The sequence below is a fragment of the Trematomus bernacchii genome, unplaced genomic scaffold (genome assembly GCF_902827165.1).
Source record: "Trematomus bernacchii unplaced genomic scaffold, fTreBer1.1, whole genome shotgun sequence".
NCBI lineage: Eukaryota > Metazoa > Chordata > Actinopteri > Perciformes > Nototheniidae > Trematomus > Trematomus bernacchii.
The window spans coordinates 6,137,170-6,154,076 of record NW_022987648.1 but is presented as its reverse complement, the minus strand read 5'-3'; the positions used below and the strand labels follow the sequence as shown (position 1 = coordinate 6,154,076).

The 16,907-nt window shown below is 38.5% G+C and overlaps 1 protein-coding gene across 1 annotated transcript in view; it reads left to right on the top strand.

The window, feature by feature from the left end:
- Nucleotides 1-16,597, top strand: part of hibch (3-hydroxyisobutyryl-CoA hydrolase) — a 56,358-nt gene extending 39,761 nt beyond the window's left edge. Inside the window, 7 exon segments of the mRNA XM_034134688.1 lie at nucleotides 7,103-7,248; nucleotides 11,044-11,130; nucleotides 11,267-11,325; nucleotides 12,281-12,362; nucleotides 13,776-13,895; nucleotides 14,923-14,956; nucleotides 15,109-16,597. Of these exon segments, the coding sequence (XP_033990579.1) occupies nucleotides 7,103-7,248; nucleotides 11,044-11,130; nucleotides 11,267-11,325; nucleotides 12,281-12,362; nucleotides 13,776-13,895; nucleotides 14,923-14,956; nucleotides 15,109-15,224 (644 nt within the window). The 3' untranslated portion in view covers nucleotides 15,225-16,597.
- The last annotated feature ends 310 nt before the right edge of the window (nucleotides 16,598-16,907 follow it).

Here is a 16,907-nt window from a genome sequence, read left to right as displayed (position 1 = left end):
GTGATATACACAGTGATAGATGTTAAGGAATAACGTTTATAATAAATACATTTGTATTTATTTTAAGATCTGTTCATACAATAATACGTAGGCTATTGGGATCATTTGTATTAATGTGGACCGGAGGGAGAGGGTGACGAGCATAAGTTTCACTTTCCTTTTTTATTTCAATTCCAACTTTGGTCATGAAGAATATGTTTCTCTGTTGTCCACGTTCATAAAGCATAAAACAACAGCATCAGAGCGCGGTGCAGAGTCTCTAAATGAGTTTACAGTAGTCCGCCCTTCTTATTTTACATCCATGTAGTCCGCTGTATAGAGTGGCGAAGTCACGCCCATCTACTTCCGACCCATGGGACCTTATTTCGGAAAAATAATGTATTGAAGTCAATGGAGAGAGAAAACGTATCTTTCGATCCCGTTTGAATTGTGCCATGAATTACACATATGATGTTTGTCAATCTTAAAAAATAATTTCCATGTCAAAAAAGTCACAGTTTGTCGTAAAACTGTTGAAATATAAGACTATGAAAAATACGCAACTAGAAAGACTACAAATCCCGTAAGTGATGTCACAATTGTTTTCCTCCACTAAGAGATAGCTAAGATCAGCGCCATATAGATAGAATCTATCTATACAGTATGGCGCTGGCTAAGATAAGATAACTTTAACAAGATGCCTGTGTGCTTAGTACCAGGTTGTTATCATACCAGCAATGGGTCTTGCTCGTTCTTTCGCTTCCCGTCTGATGAAAGGACCAGGAGTGTCTGGATCAAGCTAGCTAGCACGTTAGTTAGCATTACAGCCTTGTCATTTTTATTAGCCTTAACATGAAGTAACATTAAGTAACCCAAAATGTTAAACAGTAAGAGTAGTAGTCATATTTCGTGAACCCTTTGAAGAGTACTGTCACACCGGTGTGGTCATTCTATAATACACAATTTAAGCCCGGGGGAGAAATGCTAACGCTAACGCTAGCGATCTTCTCTACTTCATGCTATCTGCACAAATGGTTGACATTAAACATTAAAAAGACCAGGCAGTTCAGAGAGAATCAAAGGAAGGCAGGCAGGCAGCTTTGCATGACTTTCTTCAGGACGTGTTTCATTGTGGTGATAGTGAGGGTAGTCAATCGTTTTGTTGACAAGACAGTAGTGACGGCCATCTTGGTGACGTGTGTTGTTGTGCGAGACCAGAGATGTAGTTCATTGAGCGTTTCACACAAACAAATGTGTTACTTCACAGTTTTACGACACATTTTATTTTTTTTGACTTGCAAATTTATCTTTTAAATTGACAAACATCATATGTGACCTGCTCTATCGAAATCAGTCGCATTGACCCGGAGACACATTTTGAGTTGTATACACTGTTGGAAAGAGGAGATTCCTAGCTTTCTAATGATATCAGGATTGTTTTTGTACTCCAAATATTAAGCTAAATATGTCACATTATATAATGACTGTCACCGAGTCATCATTTTGAGAAAAAGGCCTTCAAAGTTTCCTCTTCTCTGGAATCCATCGATCTGATTGATTATTAGCGGAGCAAATGATCAAAATAGTCCGGAGGGAAAATATTTCAGTTTGGATTACTGGTCTGGGGGAAGCTCGCGAGTGTGTGTGTGTATGTGTGTGTGTCTGTTTGTGTATTTTTGCGTTTGTGTATATTGTGTTTGTTTCCCGGGGAAAACACTCACGAGAAACACAGGCTGTTGTTATGCCTGCTGTAACGTTAAATTACTCCGTTCTCCGCTTGTAATTATGCCGTTACAAGCTTCAAAGTTGTATTTATCATCTAAATGTGCCGAAACAAGTTTAATATTCTGAAAGCCAAGACTTTGTTTAATTGAAATCAGATGAAAACAAACTGTAACGGACCCTGCCGTGTTATCTATGATTACTATATGCCTTACATTCATAATTTCAGCCGGAGGGAGGGGGTGCGGCGCTGCGGAAGAGCAGATTGCGAGTGAGAGGTGCCTGTCATCTTCCCTTTACAAGCTTCACAAATGTATTTATCGTGTGATTTTGGAAATAAAAGTTTCATATTCTGAAAGCCAAGACTTTGTTTATTTAAAATCAAACAAAACACCCGAACCCCGAAAAAATTGTTTTTTACGCAAATCCACGTTTATTTTTAAATGAGCCTTTGCGACTTCCGACTGATTTCGATAGAGCGGGTCACATATGTGTAATTCGTGGCACAATTCAAACGGGATCGAAAGATAATCTTTCTCTCTCCATTGACTTCAATACATAATTTTTCCGAAATAAGGTCCCATGGAGGTCCACCGGAAGGGGAGGGACTTCGCCACTCTATTGAAAACTGTAGTTTCCCCACAGCAGCAGATGCACATTCATGACGTCCGCTGGCGCATCATAAATACGTTGGATAGTGAAAGTGCAGTCGGATTCTCAAAGCACCGCAGTCTCTTCTCCTAAACCTCCGGCCCCCGGGCCGTACACGGCCCGCGAGACCATTTGGTACGGCCCTCGAGGTAATTTATAAACACACGCAAAAAAGAAAAAATTCTAGACCGCAAAAAAATTAAACAAGCGAGTGCCTGTTTTTCCTGGCCAAGGTCAGGGTCCTTGAACACAACACGAGCCTAACGTGTCATCACGTGGTATATGTCTGGTCTGACAGGGGTGCAGTTCTGACGGAGAGCACCAGAACGCCGCTCCGCCACTTCCAAAGATTGCAGTAGGCTACCCATAAGGAGCCGTACACATGCCGCAGTTTTTGCGTGGCTGTGTCTTTAGTTGTAAGCCCAGTGGCGATCTGCTCATCTGTCATACTGATCATACAGTCAATAACTTTGTTGTTATTAGCATCTGGTTAGCTAGCTATGCTAACGAATATAAGAAGCTTCTACAACCAGTGAGGTAAAGGAAAGGCACATCTTTATATGATCCTTATAGTTATAAAAAAATAAGAGAATAAAGTAAACCGGTATAAAATACTATATGACAGTAAAAAAAAGTTGTTATTGTAAAATATGATTTGTAAAATATCCATAAAGAAAAATAAATCTGCTTACAGTTCTGTTTCATATGGGTGTTGAGAGATGTATGCATAGATCTCTTAATGTTGCTCTAAAATTGGATTCTTTTAACTTCAACATTTAAAAAAAATCTTCCCGGGGGAGCATGCCCCCGGACCCCCTAGAGGAGGTTAGGTCCACCCCCCCACTTAAATCATGTCCACATGGATAGGAAACTAAATACATTTGCACACATCTTGTGTCCATATCTTTCTGTTTTGATGGTCATGCCACAACCGTGCACGTGCATGCATATGCGAGTCATGGTAAAATATCTGGATTAAGAGGTTGCTTTTTCTTTGCACAGCATGAAAGAAAGGCCAAATGAATGGGCTGTGATTTTAGTATTTTGAATCAGAGGTCAATCATTTGTACGGCCCTCGGAGGATGTTGAAAAAATTGAAATGGCCATTGAGAGGAAAAAGGTTCCCCACCCCTGGGATAGACGATAGGAGCAGATTTTTAGGACTATTCGACCGCAACCTCCGTCTCTCCTGCACAATCTCATCGGATCCAAATATGGTCATTTTTTTTGTATCGGCAACCAATCGTGAAAGTACAAAGGGGTCTTAAACCAAAAAACGAAATCTCATTGGCTGGTGTCAATTGCTGACAACGTGATTCGTTCAGATGCGTCACGTGGTGTGCTTTCCGCTGGAAATTTATATCTCAAAATGGCAAAAGAACAGCGAAAAAAACATTCACAGAGAAGACAACAACAATTGTCACTTGCACGAAGCAAGGTTAGACAAAAAACAAATGACCCTGACTATGAAATACCGTCATGGAGTGCGTCGATGCGCAAGCTGTCATCCAAAGAACAGGAGGGTTTAGGTAGCGCCAGGGGCGGATCTAGACAAATATTCATGGGGTGGCAAGAGGGTGGCAGGAGATTTTGAGGGGTGGCATCCCCTGGCAGAAGTATATGCTGATTTAATCGCAGTCATATCAATCAATGTTAACTTGGAAAGCTACAATATTAATATTTTAACTCAATAACATAGGTGACATTATTGTGGCACATCAGTAAAGCCTTACATATAAATATACAAGGTGGCAGAAATAATTTAATGAATTTTAACGGAACAATAACTGAATGAGTTTGTTTCACTCTTAGACCAGCAGGGGTACCAAATCTATGAAGACTGCTGCAATAAGTACATTAATTAACTGTCTCATCGATGTTTGTCTGTATGAATATGTTACTATAACAATCATATTATTCCTATCAGCTGTCAATCACTGTTATGATTCACATATTCATTTATTATTGAATAAACTATATTTTTTGGAGGAGTTAATGATGAATGTTCCTCAAGATGCTTGCTCACCCTCCTTCAAATTTGAAAGACAAGTAATTACTATCATGTATCAAAATTCAAAAGATTCAAAGGAACAGTTCAGCGCCCCACAACTTTACTGCAAACAGTTACAACCTTGACTTTACATCAGAAAGAACAAACATTAAAGAAGTGACTAACTGCATCAGTTAGGGTTAAAAAACGTGTATTCAGCTAAAACATATCGCTGCAGTTATTATCCAGTGGAAAGTCCTTACCTACTGGCCTAGTTAAATCAAAGTGGTTACTTTTTTTTGGTTCAGATTTGTGTTCCTGAAATGTATTAAAATATGCACATATTTAATTCGATTATGGCTCATTTGCATATTTAAACAAAAAACAATTGTCTTAATATAAGTAATTAACTGGAGAAATTTCTAGCTGATATCTTTAAGTTTAAAAAAAATACCCTATTCACCTGTAGTGTCTCACCTTAAAGTACCAAAAGTAAAAGTAGTCATTGTGCAGATTGGTCCATTTCAGAATAATATATATGATATGTTTTATAATTATTGATCATTAAAGTGTTATCAAAGCTGGTAAAGGTGCTGCTAGTTTGAATGACTTTGTATACTGCAGGGTAGCTTGAGAATTTACTCCAGGTGGAACTACAGTCTGATTTAAGACTTGATTATATTTCACATCATTCATCCACATCTGTAAAGTAACTGAAGGTATTCAATAAATGTAGTGGAGTAAAAGTGCACGATTTACCTCTGAATTGTAGAGTAGAAGTACAAAGTAGCATAAAATGGAAATACTCAAGTACAAGTATCTTAAAATTGTACTTAAGTACAGTACTTGAGTAAATGTACTTAGTTAATTCCCTCCTCTGCTTAAAAGCCTCTCTTGTGTGAACAATGTGATTCAGGCAAAATATAGTGAATATATATAGAAATATTCAAAACTAATAAACCCTAAGGTAAAAAGTATCATTGTCGTCTCAATATATAAACGATAAATTAATATATATATATAGTTTGACGTGTCTGTAGCTACCACTCGGACTAATTCGCCTCAGACATTTAAAAATAAAAACTTAGATTATAATATATTGACATACCATCCAACAACAAATGAACTTTCATGGGCATTTCTGAAAGCTTCTGTTTCTAAGAGAATATCACAAGAGTGGGCCTATCCTGATCATGGTTAAATACAGGAGGAAATGAGATGGCACAGGCCTGATCACAGAGGATGTACTTAGTAAGAGTTTGAAGCACGGGGGGATGTCCTAAATTCTCTCAAGACACACTGTTCTTCACATTTTAATAATACATTTTTGAAAAGAGCTTTGTACGAAAGCTGTTTCCATGGTGAGTTCCCTGAAGCTAGAACATTACAAGATGAATTCAAAACACTGTGTATGTGACCTCTTCCCAGCATTGATGACTGAAAGTAAAAAGAAAGTACTGTGGGCTGACTGGACTCCATAGAGCCTCCCCATCCCAAGGTTAGCATTAGCATTAGCCATTGTTAATCCCAATGAATAATAAGTAGTTACACCTGCTCCTTCCTGTGATGCCAAATCATAATGTTTGCCGTGAAAATTGCCAATAGTGTAAAAGTTACACACACACACACACACACACACACACACACACACACACACACACACACACACACACACTCGTAGCCTCACATTTACCCCCTCTGTGGAGGGATTAACAGATTTGACCCGGCAGTGCTCACATTCTGAACAACAGCCATAATCTGCCACATTTATTATATTACATTTTCAGCCGTGAATCAGGTCAACTCATATAATCCCCCCCCCCCCCCTCACCTCTTGTCACGATACGAAACTCGTCAGAAACCCGACGTTGTCCAATGGAATCTGTCTAAATATTGAAATCAAATGGAAACCTTATTGAGAATCAGAATACATTCCGTACAGATTAAGGCTGTATATCTTTCATAATCATAATTGCTCGTAAACCGCTTGTTTAGATTTTTCCCAGCAATCATTTTTTTGTTTTGATAACGGATGTACTTAATCCTACTGGACATAAATCACCTCTGACTGAGGTGGATACATATTTTAGAAGGGAGGGGCAATGTTGAGAACAATGACTGCTGTCCTTCTTTTTTTTTACAATGAGCATAAACAAGCTACAATATGCTGGTTTAAATAGTTAGTTATTGATCTGCAGCCAATAATTGATTAATGCATTGGTCGAGGGACTCATTTAATTGTGTCAAATATGAGAAATATTTAGTTTTTATTGGTTTTTCCTACATATTTTTCAGTTTTTCACAACCTACAGGGCACTGAGGTTTTCAATTGTTTTTATGTTTTAGACTAAAGGATTGACTTGTGTATGTACAATTAACCACCAGAAACTAATCCATAATGAATAAATAAGTTCCAACCCTTGCTGTTTTATTAAAATGAATGCTTCTGTGATGCAGTGTCATAAAAAAACAGAAGCCTAATATTCTTTACTTGTTTATCCATTTGTTATTTATGGGGCGGTTAGTAACGGAATTCCTCTCAATTTTCAGGAAACCTTGCTAGCTTTTGAACAATTCAAATAGATTTGCATCACTATAGGATGTTATATATCAAATGTCAGCAACATTCATATCAAAATCAGCCCCAAAATCCAGTCTATGTCCTGCTTTGGTGTAATTGTTGGGTACCTTGACAGAGTGAACAGTGAGGGGTGGTCTTTATGAACTGAATGTGTATTATTTTCTGTTTTATTTTGACAGGGCTATTCCCTGATGTGGGAGGGGGCTATTTCCTGCCAAGGCTGCAGGGGCAGCTGGGACTATTTCTGGCATTGACGGGATTCCGTCTGAAGGGTCGTGACGTGCAGAGAGCTGGAGTCGCCACTCACTTTGTGGAGTCTGAGAAGGTATGATAGCTCCTGTCAGTAGATCAAACACTCCATCGCTCCTCCACCTTCACTGGCTGCCCTTCCTATGTCACCATATGTTTAAACCAATCACTGCACTATCTGCACTGTGCTCTGCACCAGCCGATTGGCGTGCAACTCCTTCACTGCGAGTGGGACCCCTCAACCAAAACTCACCTTGTTTCTTTCCTGGCCCCAAACTGGAGAGACGCTACCCACTGATATCAGCACAGCAGAAAACCCATCTGTTTTTTCTGCAACTTGTCCAATAATTCAAATTTTTTTAATCTCAATACTTTATGTAGGATTTAGCTTTTTTAGTTTTTATCTTCATGGTTGATATAAAAGACTGCATACAAACACTTGATGAGCCAGGATTTCTGATATACTTGAGCACACATGTGTGCATGGTATAGTGCAGCGTGGCGGTTAAAGGTCAACTGGTCACTGGCATGCTGAGTCACTGTGTGTCTCACTCTTGTCTAAAGCTGCCAACTCTCCCCGGCTGCTCCAGGGTCAGGCTGAGTTTGTCCTGCTGCTGGTGTGAGGTCAGAGCAGCGGGCGCCCGCAGCACAGTCAGTTTTGGATTGTGACCTTGATTTTCAGGACAGGGTGGAATTTTGACCAACACCAGGCTGGAGAATCATCTCTATATTTATAGCATCTTTGTGTTATTTTCTAAGTGAAGGAAAACGCAAATTGAAAACAGTTTTGGAGAATGCCAAGTGCACTTGCATTTTCCCAGTGCTGCCATATTAGTTAAAACCTGCACAGAAGAGAATAAATCCTGACATTTCTTCTTTTTTTTGTAATACTTTTTTCTTTTAATTTCTTTTAGTTAAAATAAAGCAAAGACATACACAATATACAGTAAGTAGGTACCCGAAACCTTTGAATGGCGTACAAGAAAAAAAATCTGGGTATTACATTGACAATTCCTGAGAATAGTCGACAGCATCGTAGACATAAACAAAAAGGCCAAGGGTAAAGAAATAAAAAAAAAACTGGGGATGGATTGCCATCAGACACAACTAGAATTTAAAATGCATTTCCTGCTGAAAATGCATGTGAATGCTGTAAACTGTGTACATTTGTTGCTGAAAAGTGAAATGATTTGAATCAAAATTGTTAAAGCTAAAATGCATTGCAATGACTTTGTTGGAAACTTGAAAGTGAAATGTTAAACTGGAAGAGTAGGAAAAATAGTGAAGAAGCTTAATATTTAAAAGAAAAGGTTTAAAAAAGGTATAAACAACAAAATGTATAGCCTCAATGTCCTGAAATAGCTGAATAATGTAATAGTTGAATGGTTTATAGGTGAAAGTAGGCTGAAGGAGTTGGATATTAAATGTAAGTAGTAGTGAATTAATGTGTATTAAGAAGAGAAAAGAAAGTAAAAAGGCTTTGAAAAGCAGCAGAATATTTTAACTGCAAACTTTTGAACTAAAACCATACGTCACCAATAATGTATAAAATATGTGGAACGTGCTGAAGTCAGTATGAAGTCTCCATCAGACAGAAAATAATAGGCTGAGACAGTCTGTAAACTCCAGTCTGTTTGTCAGTGTTTGTTTCTGTGCTGAGCACCTAATCATAACACCTGTGTGTGAGCCCAGAGATCAAAGGTTACCATGGTGACGACGTTATCAAACACCTGTGTACGTGTGCCCAGAGATCAAAGGTTTCCATGGATATGTGCTGTGAAAGGAGAGCCTTTCCATTGTTCTGAATGAGAAATAAACCTCTTACATTTCTAACTATAGTTTAAACACGGTAGCTGCTTTCGTAAAATGTCAACGCATGGAGGATGTCAGGACCGTGAGGAGCGTCGGAATCTGCTTTTTGTGTACTTTCGGGTCCATAATGTGGCATTTTTGGCAGATTTACTAAAGGTGTTCTTAATTTTTATTTATTTTTCAACGTAGGAGAGGTTTTCCTAAGTTTTTCACAACAAATGATGTCCAAGGAGTGTAGGCTTTGGGAATTATGGCAGTTTTAAAAAAGAATTTTAAGGCGAATTTCAATCTCTCCTCCACTCTAGCTGTGACATCAAGCACTCTAAGCCTTGGTCTTTCCAGGACTTGAACTGGTGACCTTCCAGACCATGTGCTGAAAAGGCAGAATATTTTTGATATTTTCATGGTTTCTGTAGCTGAAAGTATGCTGAAGTTATTGAGAGCCAAAGTATTGGTTGAAATAAGGAGAATAAAGATTCGAAGAACTATAGTGGAATGCAGTAAACAGCATTCGCACTAATTAAGAATTACGCAGTCTTTACAGAGTAAGTCAAATACAAGCAGAAGCAGAGCTCTTTAAAGGTGGGGTAGGTAATTTTGGAGAAACCAGCTCGAGTGCGCTAGAATTTGAAAATACACAACCGGAAAAAATCTGCCACTTCCTTACAGAGCCCCTCCTCCAACACACACGAACGTGCACATGACCAATGAGGGCACGAGATAAGTTTGTGCACAGATGGAAGGCTGACAGGCAGGTAGGCCATCCAGTTATTTTAGCCGGGCCGGCTAAAATGATTGGTTGTGCTTTTTACAGTACTACGGCTTCCACAGATGACATTTTATTATGTATTTATTGTTAAAGCATTTAATATATTTATTGCTATCGGGATGTTAAGAGCATTCCATGGAATATAACAAAAAGTGTTTCTGAAATAAATTACATACCCCACCTTTAATTAAATTATTAATTAATTAATTAATTATCCTCCAGCAATGTAAAAAAACGGCTTCCACACCTTAATGAAGCAATCCTGTGAATTCAGTCTTTTAAAGCGAATTTGCTCCATCCTAGCAGACGAAATCATTTCGGATAGCCACCTCCTGAAGCACTTACTTCCAGTAAGTAGAATACATTTTTTAGCTGCAATCTTACCAATTTTGAGCGACTGCCTTTGATGGGCGGGGAGGCCTCTTGTCTCCTCAGAGCAACCAAATATTGCCAACTTACAGTCCGGTTTAATGTTTACTTTCCATTGTTTTGAAAGCCAATCAAATACTTCACACCAAAAATTATTCAGTACCGGACAGTGCCAAAATAGGTGTGATAACGACCCTTCGGCAGTACCACATCTGTCGCAAATGGGGGAAACAGATTTGACTTTCTTACTTAGCTTGGTTTTAGAGTAGTGAAGCCTGTGTAGGACTTTAAACTGAATTAATCTGTGTTTAGAATGTATAGAACAATTATGTATACTGGACAGTCCCTCTCCCCATAGCTCAGAAATTCTGACATTTCTGAAGAGGATTAATCAGTTCTTCAAAGAGTTTCCTCAGTGAGAAGTATTGACTGTAGTCACCATGATGTCACACAATTCCTTCTTTTTTTTTTTCAACTTAAGGCTCAGGAAAATAAATGTAAAATAAAGGAACTTTAATTGGATGGAAGAAAGCATAGCTTATTAACAAAAAAGCCCTCCTGAGAGTTAACCAATAACATTGTTTTGAAACAAGCTTCAAAACGTTTTTTTAAAAAATGATTTAAAGTCTCAAGGTAAGAATTGAACAAAGTCATGTACAGAGGCTGAAATTGTAATGCAATACCAAAACATGAGAAACAAGAGAAAAGAGTTCATATAGAGTCCAGACTGGATTGTGGGCTGCCATAAAGCCTCGAGTCGGGCCTTTTGGACGTCACCATCTGTGTTTTTTGGAGACAGAAGTGATTATATTTTATTTTAAAATGATGGACTGAATATAGCCTAGTTGTTTGTAAAAACAAACACAGTCCACTGCACACAAACATGCAGATTTAGAAAATGTCCTGCCTTTATTTGAACAGATCCCGGAGCTGGAGAAGGAGCTGGTGGACCTGAAGTCTCCCTCTGCTGAAGACGTCTCCAGAGTGCTGGACTCCTACCAGAACCAGGTCAGAACCCTAACACGTGTACCACTGACATTCAACTACAAATATCCAGAGCAGCTTCAGTAGGCACAGAGTTTCCGATGGTCTGTTTTCTTGTGAACGCCTCGCAGCAGATGTCTGATGATGGTTCTCTCCACAGAGCGCTCTGGGTGCTGACAAGCCTTTCGTGTTGGAGCAGCACATGTCTGACATCGACAGGTAGGCTTCAGTTCCTCTTCTCTGTTACTCTGAGACTATTGTGAGCTGTTGGTTTGGTTTTCATTGAATATCTGTATTTATTTCTATACTATTAACTTTAAAGTGGACCTATCATGCTATATTTGAATAATATAGTGTAGGACCATACCTATATAAGGCATATTTATACTTTTTTTTTCAAAATACCAAACAGATCATGCATTTTAGCCATGCCTCATTTCGCTCAATTTGAAAAATGTTAGCTTTTGCAAGGGCAGATTCAGTGAGAACAGCACCATCTACAGGCCTGGCATATGTACTACAGCGTCTCCAGCGCTTTCGAACGGCAATGGCCGTGGCTGTCTCCTCCTGATTGGTGGAGTTGGCCCAATAGCCGTAGCGCCACCGTCCTGACGTCAGGACAGTGTTCAAATCTGGATCAGTTTTTATCAGATCCGTTGCAGCCCCTTTTTTAGAGATTTGGGTATGGAGGAAAATAGAGAGGGTTGTGTTTTCTGACACTTGGTGAGTTCCCTGGAACACCGGGGACACATATTCATGTATAAAAGACGTACAAAAGTGCATTTTGCATGATAGGTCCCCTTTAAATATAGGAAACACCAGAGGCTGTACATGACGGTATATGCATTTAAAACACCTAAATATTCATCACTTATATTGCTCTACATTCACAGATGCTTATTTGACTTCATTACAGATAATTAACCCTCCTCGTGCTCGTTTTGAAATATGATATAAATCCTTTTTTTGACAACAATTGAGCAAATACTTATCTCTACAGTTATTATAATAAATACTTTGTTAGATTGGGACTATTTGCGGGTTTATTGCCTAAAGGGCCTTATGCTTTAAGGATAGACTTATAAGACACTGAAAGCGGGAAGATGTGTTATTGAGGAAACTTTTGATGCCAAGTTTGAATTACAGTGTTAACCCCCCCCTCCCCCCCCTTCAGGCTGTTCAGCTCCAGCAGTGTGGAGGGCATCGTGCAGAACCTGAAGGCAGACGGCTCAGAGTTCGCTAACACACAGGCAAAGGTACAGTATGATGATTTATATTCAGAACTCGTGTCATTTTCAAGCTGTAGTAGCGAAACAATGACCAGGTTTACAGATAATGTAATAGAATGTAATTACGCTTTGCTAATGTTACATTTTTGGAAATGTAAAGAAATATGCTTTTTATCTCATAAGTAATTTGTGCAAGTGTTCAAAAGGGTAATGTTATCATTTCATGTTGTCCTACTGTAAACACTGACACAGATTTCATGCTTGGACATGTTTACTCGTTGAGGGTGAAAAGTGCCATGCTTATTTTTTAAATGACCCACCAGAAACCTTATCGGTAAGAATGAGAAACAACTAAACAACCTCTGAAAATGGCCACTGGCAACCATGACTGCTGATTTTTTGTTTGTTGTTTATCTAGTTTTTGGGTATTTTTTCCTTCCTCTGGCCTATACAGTTGCCGACCCGTGCAAACGCCCCATAACGGCCAAAACACTTCCATTAGGAGAACCGCGCTGCAGTTTCAGAAACGAGGCGAATAATAAAATAAAAATGTTCCAAAACATGCAAAAGAAGAAACATCTTCACCGACCTCACAACACATGTGGAGCACTTAGAAAACAATCACCAGCTTGAGAACACATGCGCAATTTATAATCCCAAAATGTCACCAAGCGCTCACAGTTTTTTTATTTGATTTATTTATTAAACTGCATCATGTCTTTCCTAATGGGAATGTTCTGGACCGTTGTAGTGCGTTGCACCTGTCGGCCATCACAGTTCTGGGCTACAAAAGTCACAAGCTAGCATGTGTTGAATATACACGTAAAAACCATAAAATACGACAATATCAGTTAGGAGTTTCTATTACACTTTTGGTCAATTTATTAACATTTTTCAAGAGATTGTGACACTGGGTGCTTTACCGATTCTTCTCTTCTCTGATTTAGTTTATCACATCGTCTTCACTCAGTTGAGATGTAACCTGGTAGAAGGGCGTATAATCTTATGTAACAGTGCACATGCCCCAGCTTACACCCCCCACCCACTCCAGGATTAATAATACAGCTGGTATCTCTTATTTTCTGTTTATTTGATATCTGTAATATTTAAAATATGTTCATGTTGAAGAACTGTTCTGATGCTTAACTTAAATCCCCTGCTGCTTCCCTTCAGCTGGGTTCAACAAACATGTTTTCCTGTTTTCATTCAAACCGTGAAACTCTGAACAAGAGCCAGTGGGGGGTCAGCTCAGGCATCAAATATTTATTATAAACCCACTTCCTCAGTTACTACTACACCACTGACTCACTGTCCCGCCTTGTGCATTAAACATTCATAACTGTCTCTGTCTTCTTTCCCCAGTATTATTGTATATTATATTATATTTGTGTCACCACCTCTCTGTCTGAGTCTCTAACACAGAAGTGTCTCCTCCTGCAGACGCTGTCCAGGATGTCCCCCACCTCCCTGAAGATCACCTACAGACAGCTGCAGGCGGGGGCCGCTCTGAGCCTGCAGGACGTGCTGGTGATGGAGTATCGGCTGAGCCAGGCCTGCATGGTAAAACCCAACACACTCATTTCCAGTTCATTCACTCAGGCAGCGTCATAATCGGGTAGGATTGGCAAATGATTGCATTCATTAACGTATTAATTTGCATTTATTTTCATAGTTTAAATGTCAGTTTTAATCATTTTAAAGGTACAGTCACCCAAACATTTCAGAAAATCATATTTGTAATATAACCTCTAGTGCTATTTCTATATTTATTGATTTTGTAATTTGATTTTCACTAATCAACAACATAACAGCTTTGTAATCTATTTAGTGCTTGTTGTCCATGTTTTATACCCCACCTTACCCCCCAAATATCCCATCACCATTTAAAAAAAGTTTTTAAATGTATATAAATCTTAATATAAACTCAATGCACATACTGTACAGTCAGTAATAACGTAGAGGTTAATTATTTAAGTTGTGAGCATTCTAAAATAGGAAATATTTTCCTTTTACTGTATTACCTTGCAGCAGGAAGAGCGCCACTCAGAGGCTCCCTCACTGGCGAGTGTACAGTAGTTTGGTAGAAAGAAAGTAGTTCCTACATGAAACAATCTCTGCAGATTATCATGAGTAACTGGATCATGATTTCTAAATAAAGACATTGCTGATCAGTTTTTAAAATGAAGCTTTGAGAACAACAACTTTAGTGCCGTATAGTTTTATTATACTGCTGAGAGGTCAGACTGGAAGATATCTCCAACATTCAGTGACTCACACTAATCTGAATTGATCAAATGTATTTATGATTTTGGGATGAACCGTCCCTTTAATATCAGTTATACTGACATTAAACTCTTAATGCAAAGTTATATTTTTTAATGAATGCAATTCGGGCGCCTTAACTGGCAGAGAAATTGTTTATTCTCCCATTCCTATCCTATAATCATGATTACTTTTTTAAGTGAAAAATATAAAAACAAAGCTGGATGATGATAATAGCACAGCTGTTTTAGATTAGCTATTATTTCATCTGCTGGAGTAAACCATAAGAGGATTGAGTCTCATGGGAGTGTTTGTTGTTTTGCAGAGAGGCTGCGACTTTTATGAAGGTGTGCGATCCGGTAAGTCAATGCAGTGAATTTCAGTTTAGCATAGTTTAACATGGATTGCACTATTGATTTTAAAGGGTTAAGAAAGAATCATTAAATATTATTCTGCATTGCTTGACATCATTTGATTCTTTTTTACGTTGTGATTTTCGTCGTGTCTCCAGTGCTGATTGACAAGGACCAGAATCCCAAGTGGAACCCGTCCACACTGGAGGAGGTGTCGGAGGAGAGCGTGGAGCAGTGCTTCTCCTCTCTGGGGGAGAAAGACCTGAAGTTCTGATGCTGAACACTTCATACCCACACCAAACCCCCCCCCCCCCTGTGTGCTTGGCCCTGTGAGAGGGCTGTACTGCTGAGGAGAGAAAGAACTACATAAACTTACGTACTCGTTACGTATATCTTTAAATACTGTTCTGACATTTTACAGGACAATCCAGGCTGCTCCTCTGCAGTGGAGGAAAAGAGAAGAAGGTCTGATTCATGTTCACAAATCTAAAATAGTAGCAGAAGAGGTAGTGAGCAGCTGCCCTGTGTCACACATGAGAAATGTTTGGAGTAAACTGGCTCTGCAGAATGTTTTGTACAGCAGTAACTCTCTTTTGCTGCAAATGCAAGGTATGTGCCGCACAGCAGCATAAACAGAAATACATGGAGGAGCGATGATCTCACCGCTGAGTGCTTTATTACATTTCCTGTGGGTGTTTGTTGATGTGACTTGGATCAGTTTCATCTGATCTTCTGCAGTGTGGTCACTCAGTCTAATGCAGATCATGTATCCATTTCTCCCGTTTTGTTTAGTCTTTTTCCAGTATTTGTCCATTTTCAGTGGCTGGTTTAGAAGTGTATCAATATAGGTTCTGAAGAGGGCTGCATGATTTGAAATATATTACTGATATAGCGACTGCAATAGGAGGGATTGATCATTTTAGCATTATTATTCCCTTTAGCATCGAAAGATTTATTAAAATGATCATGATGTGATTATTTCTTCCTCACAAATATGTGTTGTTTAGTCTGTAGAATACTATTTGGAGGCCAGGATATCTCCGCATCTCATTAAAATATTATTTTAACATATATTTAACCTTTAAACAATATTGTGGTTCCTGCAGTTTGAACATCGAGCTAGTCCATGTTGTGATTTCGATACAATTCCAATTAATTGCGCAGCCCTATTTCTGGAAGCATTAACATGATTGTTATATGACAAATACAGTTTTGTATGTGTGTGATAGTTTGTGTTTTTAAAGTTGACTAAATCCCTGTTTTTCAGTAGGTATCCCCATACATTACAAGCGGGCAATAAAGACAGTTGGTAATGTAACATGAAGTTTTCTTGTTGAGTGTGTGAAAGAACTTCATTTATTCAGGGTGGGTGCTTTATGACCTGTTATAGTTTGTTATCAGCAGCAGCTCAGATAAGAAGTCTACAAAGGAAACTTTTATTGCAGTTGCATGTTGGGTAATAAACCTTTAGTGTTGGCAACAGTTTTCTCTACCTGCATGCATCACATTCAGTCTGACTCTATTACACTTATTTTAATATTAGCCTCTTAAGTGTGAGCAGGAAATGAGAGAAACAGATTACATGTAACAGGATACTAAAAACGGTATCTGTATTCCATTACAGTTAGAGAAAAAATATCTAATCAGATTACTGTTACAATTTAAAATAATTAAATTACAATTACTAGCAGGATTACAATTCTAAAATACATTTTTTAAATAAAGTACCAAATATTATGAAACGCACACATGTATCTGTTCTTTGTAAACTTTAGTTTGTGTTTTGCACTTTCATTGTTGACTAATGTTTGAAAATGCTAATAGAAAGGCCGTTTTTGTGGACAATTTTTTTATTTAAAATATCTTATTTTCTGGCGTTACATTGCTCCTTTGTCTTACAGAATACACTTCAGTAAAGCTATCTTATTGATATTAATGTTCTATTGTCCTAATTTGA